We start from the raw sequence: 21,449 nt of genomic DNA, 5'->3' as shown, positions 1-21,449 counted from the left end.
AGGAACACAGCACATGAGACAACCATAACAGCAGCAGGACACACACTTCAGGTGTGCAGCTGTGGTTGGGAGAGAGTAACATCGGCAAGGGGGTTAAGGATCCATCAAGGGAGGAAAAGGTGCTTGGGAGAGCAGAGACAGGGACCTCGCATTGACCAGTACTTCTTATGAAGCAGCCAGTCAAATCAGTCGAATGAAGCACAGCGACGGGACGCAAACCAAAGTTTGCAGAGCATCAGCACCCCTGTAACTGAGGAGGATAACACAAGCACAGAAATGTCGGTGGATGAACTCACCCGACCACAGAGACCTCTAAAAGAGGAAAAGATCAAAGGGCACAGACCGAGTGTGAAGTGGCCCAAAGCTGTTGAAAAGAGAGAGTGGGAAACAATCAACAACGACCTGACAAAAATCCTGGAACAACAGGTAGGAACAGCAGAGAAAAAGCTTGAAAGGATGGGAGACATTATCTACCACTACGGAGAAGAGCACTTTGGAGTGAATGAAAGGAGAAGTGGCAAGAAACCACCCGCGCCAGCCAAATCTAGGAGGCAGCAGGAGATCGAGATACTTGTCAGAGAGAGAAGGCAGCTGAGGAAGCAGTGGAAGAAGGCCTCTGATGCAGAGAGAGAAGGTCTCATGCTACTCCAAGCATGAGACCTGGCAACCTTGCGAAGAGCGGAAAACTTAAGGAAACTTCGTAGGAAGAAGGAACACCCAAGAACACGGTTCTATAAAAACCCCTTTAAGTTTGTCAAAGATCTCTTCGCAAAGGAAAAGTGCGGAATCCTAAAAACTCCAAAGCCTGAACTGGAAGAACATCTGGAAAAGGTCCACCAGGACATGAAAAGGCATGAGCAGATAGTCATCCCACAAGACATCCCACCTATTCAACCACCATAATTCAATCTGGACACTGACCCTCCAAAATGGAGGGAAGTAGAGAACGTTGTCCGAAGAGCAAGAGTGGCCTCGGCTCCTGGGCCTAATGGAGTACCATACAAGCTCTACAAGAATGCCTTGGATGTTCTACGCTTTCTTTGGAGGCTCATGAGGATAGTGTGGCAGAAGGAAATAATACCAAAGGCATGGTGAAGGGCTGGTGGTGTGCTAATCCCGAAAGAGAAGGATGTGACAGACATCAGTCAATTCCGACCAATCTCCCTTCTCAACGTCGAAGGGAAGATCTTTTTCAGTATAATAGCACAGAGGCTGTCCACTTATCTGGAAAGGAACAAGTACATTGATACATCTGTACAGAAAGCAGGCATTCCTGGTTTCTCTGGTTGCCTGGAACATACTAGTATGATTTGGCACCAGATCCAAACAGATAAGAAGGACAAGAGAGACCTCTATGTCATCTTCCTCGACCTGGCCAATGCCTTTGGCTCAGTTCCCCATGAACTCCTCTGGGAATCCTTCAACATTTTCCATGTACCAGAACCCATCACTACACTGGTAAAGGCCTATTTCTAAGACCTGCAATTGTGTTTCACAACACCTGACTTCACAACAACATGGCAGCGCTTGGAAGTAGGCATAATGGCAGGCTGTACAATTTCTCCTCTGGCCTTCACTATGGCCATGGAAGTCATCATCAGGGCATCGAGATGGGTGGTCGGCGGTGAGAGAACTAAGGAAGGGCTCCGTCTCCCACCTATCCGAGCATACATCGATGACATGACTACACTGACCACCACTGCAGCATGCACCAGGCGGCTACTTGCAAAACTGCAGGATAACATCAAGTGGGCCCGGATGAAAATCAAGCCAAGCAAATCTCGAAGCATCTCCATAGTCAAGGGACAGCTTAAAGATGTGAGGTTCTGCATTGGAGATGACCCGATACCAACGGTGTCTGAGCAACCCATCAAGAGCCTGGGTAGATGGTACAACGAAAGCCTACAGGATAAAGATCAAGTGCAGCAAGTAAGGCTGGACATCGCCGACGGTCTTGAGAACATCAACAAGACCCTACTGCCTGGGAGGCTCAAGCTTTGGTGCCTACAGTTTGGACTTCTCCCCCGGGTAATGTGGCCACTCACCGTCTATGAGGTCCCAATAACAACAGTGGAGAAGATGGAGCGAACCATTACCTCATACGTGAAGAAATGGCTGGGTGTCCCACGATGCCTGAGTAACATCGGCCTCTATAGCAAAGGGGTCCTTGAACTACCTCTTACAAGTCTAACGGAGGAGTACAAGTGCTCTAAAGTAAGACTTCAGATGACATTGAAGGACTCCAAAGACCAGACCATTAGCAAGGCTGCACCTCCCCTACAAACTGGACGGAAATGGACATCATCCAAGGCTGTACAGCAAGCAACATCAGCCCTGAGACACCAAGACATTGTGGGGAATATCCAGCATAGAAGAGGAGGCTTTGGCCTGGCAGCAAGCAAACCAACGTTCCATAAGGCAACAACATCTGAACGCAGGAAGCTGGTGGTCGAGGAGGTGCGCAGACAGGAGGAGACTGCAAGAAGTGCAAAGGCTGTCTCTCTTGCTAAACAAGGGCAATGGACGCGGTGGGAAGGCCTGGAGAGGAGAAAGATCAACTGGAGTGAGCTTTGGCAAATGGAGGCAAGCAACATCAGCTTCATCATAAGAGCTGTTTATGATGTGCTTCCATCACCAAAAAATCTACATCAATGGTATGGCGACGACTCGACCTGCCTCCTCTGCCCAGCTCCAGCGACTCTCAGTCATATAATGACAAGTAGCCTCTCACAAGGCCGCTACACCTGGAGGCACAATCAGGTCCTCAAGAGCCTGGCTGCAGCACTTGAGACCAAGAGGAGTGCAACCAATTCATTACCTCCAAAAACAAGCAATCCCGTCAAAACAACAACATTCATCCGGGAGGGACAGAAAAGGCCCAAGTATCCTCCTACAAAGCCAGAAACTGGACACCTAGCCATGGCCCGGGACTGGAAGATGCTTGTCGATATTGGCCAGCAACTCATTTTTCCACCTGAGATTGCTTCTACCAACCTTAGGACAGACATGGTACTCTGGTCCTCTTCACGAAAGGCTGTGTACATCATAGAGCTCACAGTCCCGTGGGAAAACTCTGTTGAAGAGGCCTACGAGCGTAAGAAACTGTGTTACACAGAGTTAGCAGCAGACACAACTCAGCGTGGCTGGAATGCAAAAGTCTGGCCAGTTGAAGTGGGATGCAGAGGATTTGTGGCTTCTTCCATCATCAGGTTGCTGAAAGAACTTGGAATCCATGGACAGGCTCTGCGGCAGACCGTCAGAGCAGTTTCTCAAGCAGCTGAAAGAGGCAGCCAGTGGATCTGGATCAAACGGAAGGACCCTTGCTGGGCTATAACTTCATGACCCCCCACCCCCACCTGAGAACCCAATTCAGATCCCTCCAACTTGAGGAGGGCATATGAGGTATGCGGTCAGCTGTAGGGCTGGCTCAGGGAAGAGGACGCCCCTGCCTTGCATAGTCCCGTGGGACATCTTAATTGGGACACAAGCTAAGGCTTGATCACCCTTTAGCTGGCCACCTTTGATGAGGGTGTTTAGTGATTAAAGGCTGAAACACCCACTGATTCGAAGGCACACTACTGAGGATGTGTCCCAAAAATTGACATCTTACCCCAGTCTAAGAAATAAACCTCCCATGCCACTCTGTCAACATCACGGCAAATCTCATGCGAGTGCATTCCATCTATTGGCACAATGGACAGTTTTTAACGTCTCGTCCCGTGTTTTATGATTCCGTTCTCCTAACCTGCTACATTAGTTCTCCTAACCTGCCACGTTAATTATTCTAACCTGCTACATTAGTTCTCCTATCCTGCTACATTAGTTCTCCTAACCTGCCACATTAATTATCCTAACCTGCCACATTAGTTCTCCTAACCTGCTACATTAGTTCTCCTAACCTGCCAAGTTAGTTATCCTGACCTGCTACCTACATTAGTTCTCCTATCTTGCCACGTTAATTATCCAAACTGCTACTTTAGTTCTCCTAGCCTACTACTTTAGTTGTCCTAACCTGCTACTTTAGTTGTCCTAACCTGCTACATTACTTATCCTAACCTGCCATGTTAATTATCCTAACCTGCCATGTTAATTATCCTAACCTGCTACTTTAGTTCTCCTAACCTGCTTTAATAATTCTCCTAACCTTCTAGAACAAGGAAGTAGCCAGGTGCCAAAAGAAGAGGTGACAGGGATTCTCTGGGCGTTTCAACCCGGGACAGTTCACCATATTGCAGGTAGGTATTTGTGCCTCACACCCTATGTATCAACCAACAACATCATAATGTGGTAGGAGAAATAGGGTGGGATTTGGAGGGATGATCATGCATATTGATGTGTTTGATTTGGTGAATTATCACTTTCTATTGTCAATTGCCAAAGAATAAACTACCACTACTTTAGCACCATAGTCAAATATCTAACACTTATCTCCAGAGGCAGACCTCACCCAGGCCAATAAATATTGCTATTAACAGATCTGTTTGTTATTTAACCATACTGGATGGTAAGGCTTGGGAAGGAGAGAGGAAGGGGTGTTGTGACAGAAGGTGAGCATCTGGTCTGAGAGAGGAGAGTATGTGTGGAGAAATGCAGAAGTCTTGTCTGTACCTGCCCTTCCTGTGATATTCTGAGCCAGGTCACAGAAGGCTTGGGGGCTGGAGGGGGGAGAGACAGTAGAAGCTTTGAGACCTTTAGCTGTTGGGGAGAGGGGTGTAAGAAAGGTCTGATCTGCAGCCACTCTGAACATGGCCAAAGTGGGCTGGTGTCAATAAAGATACACTAATGATGCTGTAGGAGCATTTCTTCATCAATGTGATTGAAAACCTCACCATGTACTGTACACTTTAGCATGTATTAAAAACTAGGTAAACATTTGCATGCATTTGACAGACCCTGGCCGAGAGGTGCTGTGACAACTCAGTTCAGTACAATAGTCACTTTACCCCTACCTACATGTATAAATTACCTCGATTAACCTGTACCCCGCACATTGACTCAGTACTCCCGGTATATGGCCTCGTTATTTTATTGTGGTATTTTTGACTTTTGTTAATTTAGTAAATATTTTCTGAACTCTATTTCTTGCACTGCATTGTTGGTTAAGGGCTTGTAAGTAAGCATTTCCCAGTAAGGTCTACACCTGTTGTATTCGGTGCATGTGACAAATCTACACACCCTAGGTTTACACCAAGCGCATAGGGGCCACTGAATAACTTATAGCACAGACCACACTGGTTGTTTTAGAATGGGCTTGAGTGGAAGTACATGAAATGAAAGTCTGAGACAGGTCACAGTTTATTTCTCACTCCCGATTTCAGCTTCCCTAAACCAAGTTAACTCTACCCAGAGAGGAAGAGACAACGAGAGAGGGTTTAAACTCCCGTCAAACTCGGTCCACAATAAGCAGACCACCCACCTTCCCACTTTTTGGAGTCCCCAAAAATGTTAGCCCAGAGACAAGACCATCTTGTCATATGTACAGTATCTCTGCTTAGCAAAACAACATGAAGGGAGGATTTAACACAAAACAATCAAATCAAACAAAAACAGGTTTCTGTGCAGGGAACGCATTTAAACATCAACTCAGATCATCATCATTCCTCAAATCATACTTCTCTTTGCAAAACCAAGGCTTAAAAGGCACTCTACCACAACCACTGCTTCCTCTAAGCAGCCACACCTCAAACAAACTGAACAAGGGTTATGAAGAGACAGGGGAAAACAGCCAATCACATGTTTCAATGAATCAGTTAACAAAGACTAAATTAGGAGCACCTGGGCGAGTGCATGCACAGTAATAATAGGGCATTCATCACACCTGTGACATAATTATACAACTTTTTGTCACGTCATCCTTGTCACGTCATGAGAGAAGAATGAATTTCCAAAGCCTATGTTTATACAGGGAGCCTAATTCTGATATTTTTTCCACTAAATTGGTATTTTGACCAATCACATCCGATCATTTCACATCAGATCGTTTCACATCAGATATTTTTCAGATCTGATTGGTCAAAAGACCAATTAGCGGGGAAAAAAAGAAGATCAGAATTGGGTTGCCTGTGGAAACGCAGCCAATTACAGACAGCCAGGTATGGTGATATGACATGCCTCACAAACCGATCTGGTTAAAAAGCACACAAAAAAAGATTCCGCAGGTAAGAGTATGAAAACTAGCCCCAGGCATGACTCACTAATCCCCAAACAAACATGTACCAATCTGTTTCTACCATTCATAAGGAGATACTGTCTTCCACTTCCACTTTCTCAGTTCCCCAATGTAGGCATTTGTGACTTCTCTACCTAATATGGTCAAAGAGGGCCAGAGAAGAGTGAGAGAGAGAGTGGTAGGGAGGTGTGGTTCTTTGTGCTTGTTCTGTGGTGTCAAGTTACTTTTACAACCCTGCTATTACCCCATCCCCCTCTCCTTCAATCAGCCTGGCATCAAAGATGAACAGATAGGCTTCCGAGGAGGCGAGTAGGCGTGTCGCAACAGTTGACACTAAAGTGAAAGCGAGCCACCAGCCACCACTGTCACATGAACATACACTTATTACATATGGTATCTGCAGTCCAGGGTAGAACTAATTTTGTTCAACTGAAGGGGAGAGATATTATGCAGTTAGATTACCTGAGATTACACCAGCCATCTTGATAAAACCAACCTGATTTACAGTTTAAATGTGGGGAATTTGTCTGTCACAGTAGTTCACTTCTTAGTATTTGGTGTGTGTGTGTGTGTGTGTGTGTGACTTCACTCTTAATATCCTGTTAGTCAATTTTGTACCACCACAGTGCATGGTTTGATGTAACACAACATAGGTCATGATGTAACATCCTGTCATCGGCTTCTGGACAACATAGGACAAAACAGGTTAAAAAGTGTAATGGGACTGTTAATGGCTTCAACATACCATGTAGAGGTATTAGTGCAGTAGGAATACAAAGAGCAATACAATGAACACCTCCAGAGTGAGAGATTATGTTATATCCCTTTCACAAGCATCCAAAGACTGTTATTGGAGGGAATGGTCATGTCCAGTCATGTAACGTGGTTGAGTAATTTCACTGAGGGGGAACTGCAGACGCAGCACCCAGAGATGTAGAGCGGAGGCTGGGGTGGAGCGAGAGGGTGCATGGATGAGCCGCTTCTGGACGTGTTTCTGCACATCCACCTCTGCTGTGTAGAGAGAGGGAGGTGTGATGCTGGCAAACTATGATGATTCAGTAGAGCTGTGTTGGGGGGTTCTCATCACGTTGAATGAACAGGGCTCCCTCCTGTGGACAACTACAGAAACTACAGGTACAGGAAAAGCAAAGTTACCGGAGAGAAATCCTCTCCTCTACCTGTTATAAAATAAAAACAATGTTTGCATTACAATTTAGATGTATTATTCGTTATGCATTTGAACATTTCTTTAAATTGAAATGACATCCCATACCATCCTGTCTCCAAAGGGCATCTTAAGGAAGATGCAAATAAAACAGCCTCCTTTCCAACCAAGGAACATTATTTTTATTCATCAGTGCAAAATAGCGAAACACAATCTAATAAGAAAGGACAGTATAGTTAATTATTCACATCTGTAATTAGAATTCTCCATTAGGATTATGTTTCCTTTTTGTTCAGTGTTAAAAAAAAAGGCTATTTAAAAAAAAGCCAGTGGTAAAACAAAATAAAAACTAAAATTGGCAAAAAAAAAAAATTCTGTGCACGTTTGAATGGATTTAGGAAGGACATCTCTCAGGCGAAAAGAGTCCTAGTTTCGCAGCAGAAAAAGATTGACATAGAAAGTATTTATTATATACATATGAGTATTAACAGGTGTAAAGTACGTATAGTGTGTATATATAGTTATTACTAAGATTAGACTAAGTTACTCTATGACCATTTGAGAGGTTAGGGCAGGGGTGTCAAACTCATTCCATGGAGGGCCTAGTTGATGTGGGTTTTTGGTTTTTCCTTTCATTTAAGACCAAGACAACCAGGTGAAGGGAGTTCTTTATGAATTAGCGACCTTAATTCATCAAGTAAAAGGAAGGAGCGAAAACCACCCAGACACTTGGCCTTCGTGGAATGAGTTTGACACTTGTTGGTTAGGGAGTACACAGGACCCCATGCAAGCATTAGGCAAGTAGGGAGAGGCGAGGGGTTGCTATACTAAAAGGTCCATTGGCAAAGTCTCCCCTCCATCGTTTTTAAACTGTTAAATTCAGGTTAAAAAGGCATTGTTATCCTCTGCTTGGAACAAGCAGAATACAGTAGTAGCAAGCATGGTGGAAACCAATGACACACACACCTCTCCTCACACATTTTCATCTCCCTACTTCACCTTCCAATAATATACACTGAACAAAAATATAAAATGCAACATGTAAAGTGTTTCATGAGCTGAAATAAAAGATCCCAGAAATGTTTAATATGCACACAAAAAGCTTCTCTCAAATTTTGTGCAAAAATTGGTTTAAATCTCTGTTAGTGAACATTTCTCCTTTGCCAAGATAAGCCATCCACCTGACAGGTGTGGCATATCAAGAAGCTGATTAAAAAGCATGATCATTACAGAGGTGCACCTTGTGCTGGGGACAATAAAAGGCCACTAAAATGTGTAGTTTTATTACATAACACAATGCCACAAATGTCTCATGTTTTGAGGGTGTGCAATTGGCATGCTGACTGCAAGAATGTCCTCCAGAGCTGTTGCCAGAGAATTTAAAAAAAGTAAATTTCTCTACAATAAACCACCTCCAACGTTGTTTTCGAGAATTTGGCAGTACGTCCAAACAGCCTTACAACCGCAGACCACACCAGTCAAGGACCTGCACATCCAGCTTCTTCACCTGTGGGACTGTCTGAGACCAGACACCCTGACAGCTGGTGAAACTGAGGAGTATTTCTGTCTGTAATAAAGCCCTTTTGTGGGGAAAAACACATTCTGATTGGCTAGTCCTGGCACCCCAGTGGGTGGACCTATGGCTGCTCCCCTGCCCAGTCATGTGAAATCCAGACTAGGGCCTAATGAATTTCAATTGACAGATTTACTTATATGAACTCAGTAAAACTTTTTATAAATTGTTGTATGTTGTGTTTATATTTTTGTTCAGTATACATCCGTCTTTCTACTGTTTGTGCGCGTCAGCGGTTGTGCACCTCTTTCATTATCAGCCTTTTACACATCTCTCTCCCTCTCCATTCAACATCAATACTACTACTAGCAAATAAATCACAATGACACACACACCTTTCCAACTTCCATCCACGTAATACCCATCTGTGTCTTAACAGAGAACCATCAATAAGAACCTCTCCTGATTATGGACAGACAGGACATGCAGACAGACAGTCTGAATAGGCCCAAAGCATTGGAGCTTAAAGAGACTAGGTTTTTAACTTCAACCAAGTACTAATGTGTTCTCTGTGGTATGAGGGACACACTTTAGTCACCCCAATAAAAGTATTTCAGCTTTGGCAGGAGGGAGAGAGTGGAGGGGTCCCAGTTGAGTCCATCTTCAGATTGGAGAGAGTCCATTCATGGTCCAAGTCACACTGGACACCAGTGGACCAATGGCTTACGGGTTAAGGGTCAGGGGTTAGAGCGGGGCTCTCCCACACTGTTCCTGGAGAGCGCTCATGTAGGTTTTCACTCCAACCCTTGATGTAACTACCCTGATTTATTTGATAAACCAGCTAATTATTAGAATCAGGTGTGGTAGATTAGAGTTGGGATAAATAAGTATTTGTTGAACTACAGTAGCTGCAGAAATTGCCCGACATCCAACTTTCATCTTCCACCTCCTTAGTTTTTGGACACAGAGCCTGACTCATATCTCCTTTCCTTCCTTCCTCATAGTTCTTGGACCCAAAGTCGGTCTCTTTATCATTTTTCCTCTCCTCCTGTCAGCAGTCAGAGAGCTCGGAGTAGGTGTTGGTGTCACCTTCTGTTTTCCTCCGCTGGCGGACTGACTTCTCCTCCTAGAGGAACAACACACAGACAGTCACTACTAACAGCAGGGTGTGTGAGTCTATGATGTTGATATGGGGTCTGTGTGTTACACTACTAACAGCAGGGTGTGTGAGTCTATGATGTTGATATGGGGTCTGTGTGTTACACTACTAACAGCAGGGTGTGTGAGTCTATGATGTTGATATGGGGTCTGTGTGTTACACTACTAACAGCAGGGTGTGTGAGTCTATGATGTTGATATGGGGTCTGTGTGTTACACTACTAACAGCAGGGTGTGTGAGTCTATGATGTTGATATGGGGTCTGTGTGTTACACTACTAACAGCAGGGTGTGTGGGTCTATGATGTTGATATGGGGTCTGTGTGTTACACTACTAACAGCAGGGTGTGTGGGTCTATGATGTTGATATGGGGTCTGTGTGTTACACTACTAACAGCAGGGTGTGTGAGTCTATGATGTTGATATGGGGTCTGTGTGTTACACTACTAACAGCAGGGTGTGTGGGTCTATGATGTTGATATGGGGTCTGTGTGTTACACTACTAACAGCAGGGTGTGTGAGTCTATGATGTTGATATGGGGTCTGTGTGTTACACTACTAACAGCAGGGTGTGTGAGTCTATGATGTTGATATGGGGTCTGTGTGTTACACTACTAACAGCAGGGTGTGTGAGTCTATGATGTTGATATGGGGTCTGTGTGTTACACTACTAACAGCAGGGTGTGTGAGTCTATGATGTTGATATGGGGTCTGTGTGTTACACTACTAACAGCAGGGTGTGTGAGTCTATGATGTTGATATGGGGTCTGTGTGTTACACTACTAACAGCAGGGTGTGTGAGTCTATGATGTTGATATGGGGTCTGTGTGTTACACTACTAACAGCAGGGTGTGTGGGTCTATGATGTTGATATGGGGTCTGTGTGTTACACTACTAACAGCAGGGTGTGTGAGTCTATGATGTTGATATGGGGTCTGTGTGTTACACTACTAACAGCAGGGTGTGTGAGTCTATGATGTTGATATGGGGTCTGTGTGTTACACTACTAACAGCAGGGTGTGTGGGTCTATGATGTTGATATGGGGTCTGTGTGTTACACTACTAACAGCAGGGTGTGTGAGTCTATGATGTTGATATGGGGTCTGTGTGTTACACTACTAACAGCAGGGTGTGTGAGTCTATGATGTTGATATGGGGTCTGTGTGTTACACTACTAACAGCAGGGTGTGTGGGTCTATGATGTTGATATGGGGTCTGTGTGTTACACTACTAACAGCAGGGTGTGTGAGTCTATGATGTTGATATGGGGTCTGTGTGTTACACTACTAACAGCAGGGTGTGTGAGTCTATGATGTTGATATGGGGTCTGTGTGTTACACTACTAACAGCAGGGTGTGTGGGTCTATGATGTTGATATGGGGTCTGTGTGTTACACTACTAACAGCAGGGTGTGTGGGTCTATGATGTTGATATGGGGTCTGTGTGTTACACTACTAACAGCAGGGTGTGTGGGTCTATGATGTTGATATGGGGTCTGTGTGTTACTACTAACAGCAGGGTGTGTGAGTCTATGATGTTGATATGGGGTCTGTGTGTTACACTACTAACAGCAGGGTGTGTGGGTCTATGATGTTGATATGGGGTCTGTGTGTTACACTACTAACAGCAGGGTGTGTGAGTCTATGATGTTGATATGGGGTCTGTGTGTTACACTACTAACAGCAGGGTGTGTGAGTCTATGATGTTGATATGGGGTCTGTGTGTTACACTACTAACAGCAGGGTGTGTGGGTCTATGATGTTGATATGGGGTCTGTGTGTTACACTACTAACAGCAGGGTGTGTGAGTCTATGATGTTGATATGGGGTCTGTGTGTTACACTACTAACAGCAGGGTGTGTGAGTCTATGATGTTGATATGGGGTCTGTGTGTTACACTACTAACAGCAGGGTGTGTGGGTCTATGATGTTGATATGGGGTCTGTGTGTTACACTACTAACAGCAGGGTGTGTGAGTCTATGATGTTGATATGGGGTCTGTGTGTTACACTACTAACAGCAGGGTGTGTGAGTCTGATGTTGATATGGGGTCTGTGTGTTACACTACTAACAGCAGGGTGTGTGGGTCTATGATGTTGATATGGGGTCTGTGTGTTACACTACTAACAGCAGGGTGTGTGAGTCTATGATGTTGATATGGGGTCTGTGTGTTACACTACTAACAGCAGGGTGTGTGAGTCTATGATGTTGATATGGGGTCTGTGTGTTACACTACTAACAGCAGGGTGTGTGGGTCTATGATGTTGATATGGGGTCTGTGTGTTACACTACTAACAGCAGGGTGTGTGAGTCTATGATGTTGATATGGGGTCTGTGTGTTACACTACTAACAGCAGGGTGTGTGAGTCTATGATGTTGATATGGGGTCTGTGTGTTACACTACTAACAGCAGGGTGTGTGAGTCTATGATGTTGATATGGGGTCTGTGTGTTACACTACTAACAGCAGGGTGTGTGAGTCTATGATGTTGATATGGGGTCTGTGTGTTACACTACTAACAGCAGGGTGTGTGGGTCTATGATGTTGATATGGGGTCTGTGTGTTACACTACTAACAGCAGGGTGTGTGGGTCTATGATGTTGATATGGGGTCTGTGTGTTACACTACTAACAGCAGGGTGTGTGAGTCTATGATGTTGATATGGGGTCTGTGTGTTACACTACTAACAGCAGGGTGTGTGAGTCTATGATGTTGATATGGGGTCTGTGTGTTACACTACTAACAGCAGGGTGTGTGAGTCTATGATGTTGATATGGGGTCTGTGTGTTACACTACTAACAGCAGGGTGTGTGAGTCTATGATGTTGATATGGGGTCTGTGTGTTACACTACTAACAGCAGGGTGTGTGGGTCTATGATGTTGATATGGGGTCTGTGTGTTACACTACTAACAGCAGGGTGTGTGAGTCTATGATGTTGATATGGGGTCTGTGTGTTACACTACTAACAGCAGGGTGTGTGAGTCTATGATGTTGATATGGGGTCTGTGTGTTACACGTACCGCCTGGAAGACTCCGTTCTGACCCCACTCTCCCGGGGAGAGGTCATCGAGTTCCTGTTCCCCCTCTTCCTCCTCCTCTTCTTCCTCCTCCTCCTCCTCTTCTCTCACCGTGTCCATCCCGTCCTCCTCATATTCCGTCAGGCAGTCCGACTCGTCCCCCGCTGGGGGGGACACAGACACAGTAATGCGCTATATGAAAGAGACCAGCCATACCGTAGCTCTAGCAAGACTGAAGATTGCCATGTGATACACTACATGACCGACAGGATGTTTGTCAAACATCTCATTCAAAAATCACGGGCATTAATATGGTGTTGTGACTTGTTGGAAAGGTGGCATCCTATGACGGTGACACATTGAAAGTCACTGAGCTCTTTAGTAAGGACATTCTACTGCCAATGTTTGACTGTTTGAAATAGCCGAATCCTCTAATTTGAAGAGGTGTCCACACCTAGGTATATATAGTGTCTCTCTCCAGGTATATTCCTATCATAAAGGAGCTACAATTTAAGTAAAGACACATTCAATATATATTTTTTAAAAGGTGACCAGAGCCCGTATTCAGTCTCAGAGTAGGAGTGCTGACCTAGGATCTTTCCATAGAAATCTTATTCATTATGATCTAAAAGGCAAACCTGATTCTAGATCAGCAATCCTGCTCTGAGAGGCTTCATGGACACTGGCTCTGGAGCTCTGATTATTATTTTATTGCAGGACACTTGGAAGCGTTAGGACACGGTAAAGAGGCAAACGGAGAGGGAAAAAAAGAGGCAAACGGAGAGGAGGCAAACGGAGAGGAGGCAAACGGAGAGGAGGCAAACGGAGAGGGAAAAAAAGAGGCAAACGGAGAGGGAAAAAAAGAGGCAAACGGAGAGGAGGCAAACGGAGAGGAGGCAAACGGAGAGGAGGCAAACGGAGAGGAGGCAAACGGAGAGGAGGCAAACGGAGAGGAGGCAAACGGAGAGGAGGCAAACGGAGAGGAGGCAAACGGAGAGGGTAAAGAGGCAAACGGAGAGGAAGGGGAAAGGCTCAAACCCTTATCGCCATGGCAGCAGGGTTACTGCTGCCAGACTTCGGTACATTTTCCACTTTATAACAGCCTCTTACCCTCAGCAGCGTCGGGATCGACGTAGGTCTGGACCGGCTCAATCCTGGACACTATCTCAGCCAGGTCAGTGAAGTCTGACCCTGGACACGTATAGGACTGGAATACAAACAAGACAATGTCATTATGGTACGAGAATGTTAGAATTTGTGTAAAAATGTAATAACGAACACAGCTTAAAACAAGACAATGTCATTATGGTACGAGAATGTTAGAATTTGTGTAAAAATGTAATAACGAACAAAGCTTAAAACAAGAGAATGTCATGGGAATGTTATAATAATGTTAGGTAAATGTTATGTTAGGAGAAGGTCATAATGTAAAGACTTATAATAACGTTATAGAAATGTAACTGTGCTAATGTAAAGTGGAGCAGCTGTGAGATGGTGAATGTAAGATTTGTGACGCGTGTGTGTGTTTGTGTGACTCACGTCCGTCTTGGTCTTGCTGTCTTTGTAGTCTGCCGAGCGGTGGTCCTTGAGCATGTTGTCGATGATGTCACCACGGGCCCATCCGGTGAAGAGCAGCTTGCCGTGCTGGTAGCCCACATCCTGACAGAGAGGACACGTTAGCCTGGGATAACAGACCATGTTTTACAGAAACAAGCTACCTCAGCAACAGAGTCTGGTGGAGGCCAAGCTTCGAAGATGGTCTTTTACCGTGTGATTTGTTAGCTATGAACAGGAGACTGTATTTGACCAAAACTTAATGTCAGTGGTTATCTAAAATTACATACAGTTGAAGTCGGAAGTTTACATACACCTTTAACACATTTAAAAACTAAACTTTCCACAATTCCTGACATTTAATCCTAGTAACATTTTTCTGTCTTAGGTCAGTTAGGATCACCACTTTATTAAGAATGTGAAATGTTAGAATAATAGTAGCGAGAATTATTTATTTCAGCTTTTATTTCTTTAATCACATTCCCAGTGGGTCAGAAATGTACATACACTCAATTAGTAGTTGGTAGCATTGCCTTTAAATTATTTAACTTGGGTCAAACGTTCAGTGTAGCCTTCCACAAGCTTCCCACAATAAGTTGGGTGAATTTTGGCCCATTCCTCCTGACAGAGATGGTGTAATCGAGTCAGGTTTGTTGGCCTCCTTGCTCACACATGCTTTTTCAGTTCTGCCAACACATTTTCTATAGGATTGAGGTCAGGGCTTTGTGATGGCCACTCCAATACCTTGACTTTGTTGTCCTTAAACCATTTTGCCACAACTTTGGAAATATGCTTGGGGTCATTGTCCATTTGGAAGACACATTTGCGACCAAGCTTTAACTCCCTGACTGATGTCTTGAGATGTTGCTTCAATATATCCACATCATTTTCCTCACTCATGATAACATCTATTTTGTTAAGTACACCAGCCCCTCCTGCAGCAAAGCACCCCCACAACATGATGCTGCCACCCCCGTGCTCCACGGTTGGGATGGTGTTCTTCGGCTTGTAAGCCTCCCCTTTTTCCTCCAAACATAACGATGGTCATTATGGCCAAACAGATATATTTAGGTTTCATCGGACCAGAGGACATTTCTCCAAAAAGTAAGATCTTTGTCCCCATGTGCAGTTGAAACCGTAGTCTGGCTTTTTTTAATGGCGGTTTTGGAGCACTGGCTTCTTCCTTGCAGAGCGGCCTTTCAGGTTATGTCAATAAAGGACTCATTTGACTGTGGATAGATACTTTTGTACCGGTTTCCTCCAGCATCTTCACAAGGTCCTTTGCTGTTGTTCTGGGATTGATTTGCACTTTTCGCACCAAAGTATGTTCATCTCTAGGAGACAGAACACGTCTCCTTCCTGAGCGGTATGACGGCTGCATGTGTCCATGGTGTTTATAATTGCATGCTATTGTTTGTGCAGATGAACGTGGTACCTTCAGGCATTTGGAAATTGCTCCCAAGGATGAACCAGACTTGTGGTGTTTTCTGAAGTCTTGTCTGATTTCTTTAGATTTTCCCATGATGTCAAGCAAAGAGGCACAGAGTTTGAAGGAAGGCCTTGACATTCATCCACAGGTACCCCTCCAATAGACTCAAATGATATCAATTAGCCTATCAGAAGCTTCTAAAGCCATGACATAATTTTCTGGAATTTTCTAAGCTGTTTAAAGGCACAGTCAACTTTGTATGTAAACTTCTGACCCACTGGAATTGTGATACAGTGAATTCTAAGTGAAATAATCTGTATGTAAACAATTGTTGGAAAAATTACTTGTGTCATGCAAAGTAGATGTCCTAACCAACTTGCCAAAACTATTGTTTGTTAACAAGAAGTTTGTGGAGTGGTTGAAAAACAAGTTAACGACTCCAACATAAGTGTACATAAACATCCGACTTCAACTGTAACAAAGAAGTGATCATGAATGTAAATACACTTTGAACATATCCCAGAGTCGAGACAGAGGTGTTGAGAAGGAATTGTGGAACTCACGTAGATCTCGTCAAACTTGCCGAAGTCCATTGTCTTGAAGCGGTCGATGGGTGGTCTGATGTACTCACAGTAGGCACTCTTCTTCACCACTTCCAGCTGACGTACACACGACACATAGGCCAGCCTGGACTGGATCTCTGCCATGTCTGGAACCTGGGTGGGTATAGACGATAGTGTGTAGGAGTGTGTGCACGCGTGTCGGTGTGTGGGGCCCATTTGCGTTGAACATCATACCTTCACTTTCTCTGCCCAGGGGTTGATTCGTTTCCACAGCAACCACCAGCCCGACAGGCTGTCGCCATAGTTACAGAGGTCCGTCTCGTCCTGGCTACCTACGTCGATGGCGATGACAGTCTTGGCGCCCATGTTCCTCGCGATGTCCGCTGTGGGACGTCACGTTGTGACACACACACACACACACACACGGACGTACACGAGCCGGCAGCGGGGACGATAAGGAAAACCCAGTCTGGGGTTAATTCCTCATAGGAACCTTGTCCTTCATATACTTTATTACCATATTCAAACTCACTCCACCAGAAACAGACATCCCAATTGGCTGGATTATCGCTCACTGGATAATCACATCAAAACTTCATTTAATTTCCAGTTTTATACAGTGCATCTACTTTTGATGGTCCCAAAGTTTGGGTGAATTCTTATCTCCACGTTTGGTTCGCTCCTGCATGGTTGATAATGCAGCCTTGGTGTGTGTTTATGGTGCGAGTCCCAGAGAGGGTTTGAGACCAAGTACCCTGTGAAGGGTGCAGGTCTCACCAGTCCACTCCACAGTGTTGACCCAATGTGTTTAGCTTAGCGGTTTAGAGTGTTGGTCCAGTAACACAAAGGTTGCTGGTTCAAATCCCCGAAGCCAGAGAAAAATCAGTCGATGTGCCCTTGAGCAAGGCACCGAATTTCTCCTGTAAGTTGCATCTGTTAATTATTAAATGACAAATGTAAAGCTTAAATGTATATAATTAGCTTTAGTTCTATGGGTACTAGCTATCTAAATCCACTGAACACTAGATGGTGGCTATGGCATTGCGCATCCTCTGCCTATTAGAATGTGAGACTAGTCATTGCTTTACCTTGACAGACACTGGGTCCAACTCTGTGGGTGTGTCCACCCAAAACATCAAATAATCACAAGTATCGTAAACCTCGAAGCCACCCGACCATGTTGCACAAACCGCAAGGAGATTCCACATCTAAAATGAACCTAAATCACCCAAAATAGAGAAGGATGATGTTCAACTTCATCAGGTTTGTGAAACATCGTTTTGTGAGTCACATTTTTTCCCTGCACGCTACAATGACCACTTCCAGAGGAGATAAGAGTAGCATAGCAGAAGAGATAGACATTTGAGTAGTATGCAGAAAAAAAGTGTTTCAAGTTGTCTTTTTTTCCAGTAGGAATGCAACAGGCAATCCATACATCCATTTGGAATTACTCCCAGGTTGGTAACAGCCTAATGAATAGCAGTTTGTTGAGGGACCTGATACTGCGTGTCGTCTTCATACTGGAAGGGAATGTACCGTCAGAGCCGACTGGTGTCTTGTAGGTCACGGATTTGTTTTATGGCATTGAGAAAGCTAACTGTATATCGTTTTTAAAGCTCACAACTCTTATCAACACCCAAATAATCTGAGGAACATGGTATGTCCCATACCTTTAGATGTTCTCAGCCAGTAAGACACCAGGAAGCCTTACTGACAGACACATAGCATTCTGAAACTCTGTTGATTTAGTGCTGATTTAAAAAGCTTGTGGATACTGGACAATGGGATACTTTGTACCGCCAGTGTCCACCATCACTAACACACTTGACGCTCTGTGTTGAATTTACTCCCATCTGATAGGTAAAGATTGATCCTGAGCTGAAAGCATGTTACGGACCAATTTCAAATACACTACGGGGATCATTTACATATTTGTTTTCCCTCTCAGTCAATTGCCTCTATGGTTATATTTTGAGCAAATTGTTGGCAAATTAAATTGAACACTTCGACAATGGAAACGATTTGAACGCTCATTCCCACTGCTCAGATGGTAGAAAATGCAACTGAATTCTGTCAAATTGTAATCTCCACCATGGTCAATGACAGCCCCTACTTACCCATGGACGATCTCTCAACCCCCCCTCAACTAAAATAACTCTGAAAATGTCCTACTACCCCCTCCCTCCTCCCTATTCTCCTCCTCATCATCTACTTGCCTGGCAGGTTGTTGATGTAGCCCCCGTCCATAAGCAAGTTGCCATCTTTGGGGTCGCAGAGGGGCGGCAGGTACCCTGAGAGGGTCATGCTCGCCCTCACATAGCGCCACAGTGACCCTGTGAGCCACACCCGGGGGGGGGGGGGATAACATCTCAATAATGTTGGCGTAACTTCAGGTTGGTCATGCGTTTTGGCAGCAGACCACAGCCCCAAACCATAGGGTGCCATCCCGATTGGTTAACCCAGAGGTGGATAACCATCAAAGGGTTAGCCACGGGATGTGAATGTGGTGCTGCACAACCTCTCAAATTGCTTCTGCATCCCCTGAACCACCTTACCATGCACAGAGACCTGTGTGTGTCAAGTCTAGGCACAGGGTAAGGGTGCAGCCACAGAGTATTAAGGGTTGGTTGGATCTCCAGACTCTGTCCCCAACCACAACCGTATGCTCCCTGTGAGTTAACCCTTGTGAAAGGTTAATTAGGCCAAAGTCAAGCTTTTTCTTTTATAACCATTTACAAAAAATAGTGTCAGTTGGTTGAAAACATACAAAAACAAATATCACCAAAAATACAGGTATGAGGAACCTTTTAAACTTTGCCTTCAGTTCCCTGACTCCTCAACTAGACACAAGGAGCACAGGGGGTTGGTCGTCTGGTCACAGCATTTGGAGATCTCTCAGACACTAGTGAACATGTTAGGGGCAACCAGCCAGCCCTGCCCAGAGCTGTAGTCCTGTAATACCACTCCGGACCAGGAGAGGGCAGGGGGAGGCTGGGCGCTGCATGGATTGGAAGGAGAAGGAGCACCAGAGGAAGAGAAGGATGCTGCTGTGTGTGTGGGTGGAGTTTGAAGGGGACATAGGAGACTGAATAATTTCAATGTGGAATCATTGAACTGAACTAGTTCTGGACTTAGAAGTACTAACAAAACGCACAGTCACCATTTTCAGCCCACTTTTAATTTGAGGCTTCAATCAAGCCCTTCACTGACAAGAGTGATGGAACTGTATGTTCGTCTATGGGCATTGGTAGGATCCAGAACACTTTTGGCATCTCGCTAGAAAAGGCTAAAGGGAAACGGGTAGCATCAGCAACACTGTCATCAATATATATGTAAAGAGTAGATATATAGATGTGTACAGTACACAGACATGCACATACATGGACAGGGGGAGGTGTAGCTGCTGGGGGAGGGGGGTACAAATGGTTGACAGAAGCCATTCATAAGCACTGCTCGGTATGACGACATGGGATCAAGCGATGGACGAACGGGCAGACAAATGGACAGAGAAAAAAACCCGACTACAGACCCACAATTAAAAAACAAAAACATGAAATAGCCTATATGGTGACCTTCTCTGACCTCAACACAAAACCTTTATTTCCCGACACCATAGGATCAGCTTCAAAACCCTGAAGAGAACGCTACATGTTGTGCTCCTATAGCTAGGTCGATACGCAAAAAAGCTATAACCTATGGACTTACACTGACAAACGAGTGACTGAGGCCCAAGCTTTAGAACGTGGGAAACGACAAGCAGCAAGCTGCGTGGAAAGGCCTCAGGGAAAAGCCTGTGTAACATGCTCAGGAAGAAGCAGACAAGTAAGTGTACACTTGGTGTGTAGTATACCAGCCAAGTGCAGGAGAACGTGGGAGATGAAGTGGAGCAGCATGGAGAACCAAAAACAGGGAGTGGGCGGGGCACCAAAAGCAGGACCATCATGCACCTCTCTGTATGACCCATGGATATGTACCTGCATGAGCAGAGCCTCACTGCCAATCCGGAGGCATGGGGAGGGGCTTACTGACACTGGGAGGGCGGGACAAAGCCAATTTGGAACTGTCGTGTGTATGAGTGTGAACTATTGAAGCCAAATTGAATAGAGAAGTATTGGTGTTAAGAATGGGTGGTTCTGAGTGTCGGGGAGCGAAACATTGCATCCCCTCCACTCACATACCGAAATATACACTGTATTAGCCTAACTTTCCTTCCAAACCATGGGTTCCCAATGTCCGACTGGTCAGGTGGGGTTAAGGTGAGACGGAACGTGGGAAAGAGGGAGGGGGAGGGAGTGGTCGATTGTCGGTCGTTTCAAAAGAGCTTAAGGTTGAAGTTGCCCCTAACCCCAGATCTGGGATCAGATGACATAACCCCTAACATTAACCATCAGGTGGGTGAAAATAATATGACCCTGTATCAGTGGTCAGGAGCAACTTTTACAACTCCTTTTGGGGTTAAGGGGTGAGACGGGGGTCAGGGTTTGAACTATGAACTCTGACCTGGGACATTGTTAACATAGCAACCATCCACAAGCAGGTGGCCATCCTTGGGGTCGCAGAGGGGAGGTAAATAGGGGGTGTAGGAGGCACTCGCTCTAACATAGCGCCACAGCGAGCCTGTCAGAATGGAAGATGGAGAGGAGACATCAAACATGGACAGAGAGAGAGAGCCAGAGAGAGAGAGAGAGAGAGCCAGAGAGAGAGAGAGAGAGAGCCAGAGAGAGAGCCAGAGAGAGAGCCAGAGAGAGAGCCAGAGAGAGAGCCAGAGAGAGAGCCAGAGAGAGAGCCAGAGAGAGAGCCAGAGAGAGAGAGAGAGAGAGAGCGAGCCAGAGAGAGAGAGAGAGCCAGAGAGAGAGCCAGAGAGAGAGAGCCAGAGAGAGAG

At 45.1% G+C, this 21,449-nt stretch overlaps 1 protein-coding gene across 1 annotated transcript in view; it reads right to left on the bottom strand.

Moving 5' to 3' along the window:
- Positions 1–7,493: 7,493 nt before the first annotated feature.
- Positions 7,494–21,449, bottom strand: part of LOC118389311 (patatin-like phospholipase domain-containing protein 6) — a 42,596-nt gene continuing 28,640 nt past the window's right edge. The window contains exons 28-34 of the mRNA XM_052490321.1: positions 18,784–18,900; positions 16,802–16,950; positions 16,568–16,720; positions 14,561–14,680; positions 14,132–14,228; positions 13,025–13,185; positions 7,494–9,973 (exon numbers count right to left, since the gene is read on the bottom strand). Of these exons, the coding sequence (XP_052346281.1) occupies positions 9,899–9,973; positions 13,025–13,185; positions 14,132–14,228; positions 14,561–14,680; positions 16,568–16,720; positions 16,802–16,950; positions 18,784–18,900 (872 nt within the window). The 3' untranslated portion in view covers positions 7,494–9,898. The remainder of the gene's footprint in view (positions 9,974–13,024; positions 13,186–14,131; positions 14,229–14,560; positions 14,681–16,567; positions 16,721–16,801; positions 16,951–18,783; positions 18,901–21,449) is intronic.

This window comes from Oncorhynchus keta, chromosome 32 (genome assembly GCF_023373465.1).
Source record: "Oncorhynchus keta strain PuntledgeMale-10-30-2019 chromosome 32, Oket_V2, whole genome shotgun sequence".
NCBI classification, from domain to species: domain Eukaryota; kingdom Metazoa; phylum Chordata; class Actinopteri; order Salmoniformes; family Salmonidae; genus Oncorhynchus; species Oncorhynchus keta.
The sequence above is the reverse complement of the archived record's forward strand: the minus strand, read 5'-3'. Positions and strand labels throughout refer to the sequence as shown.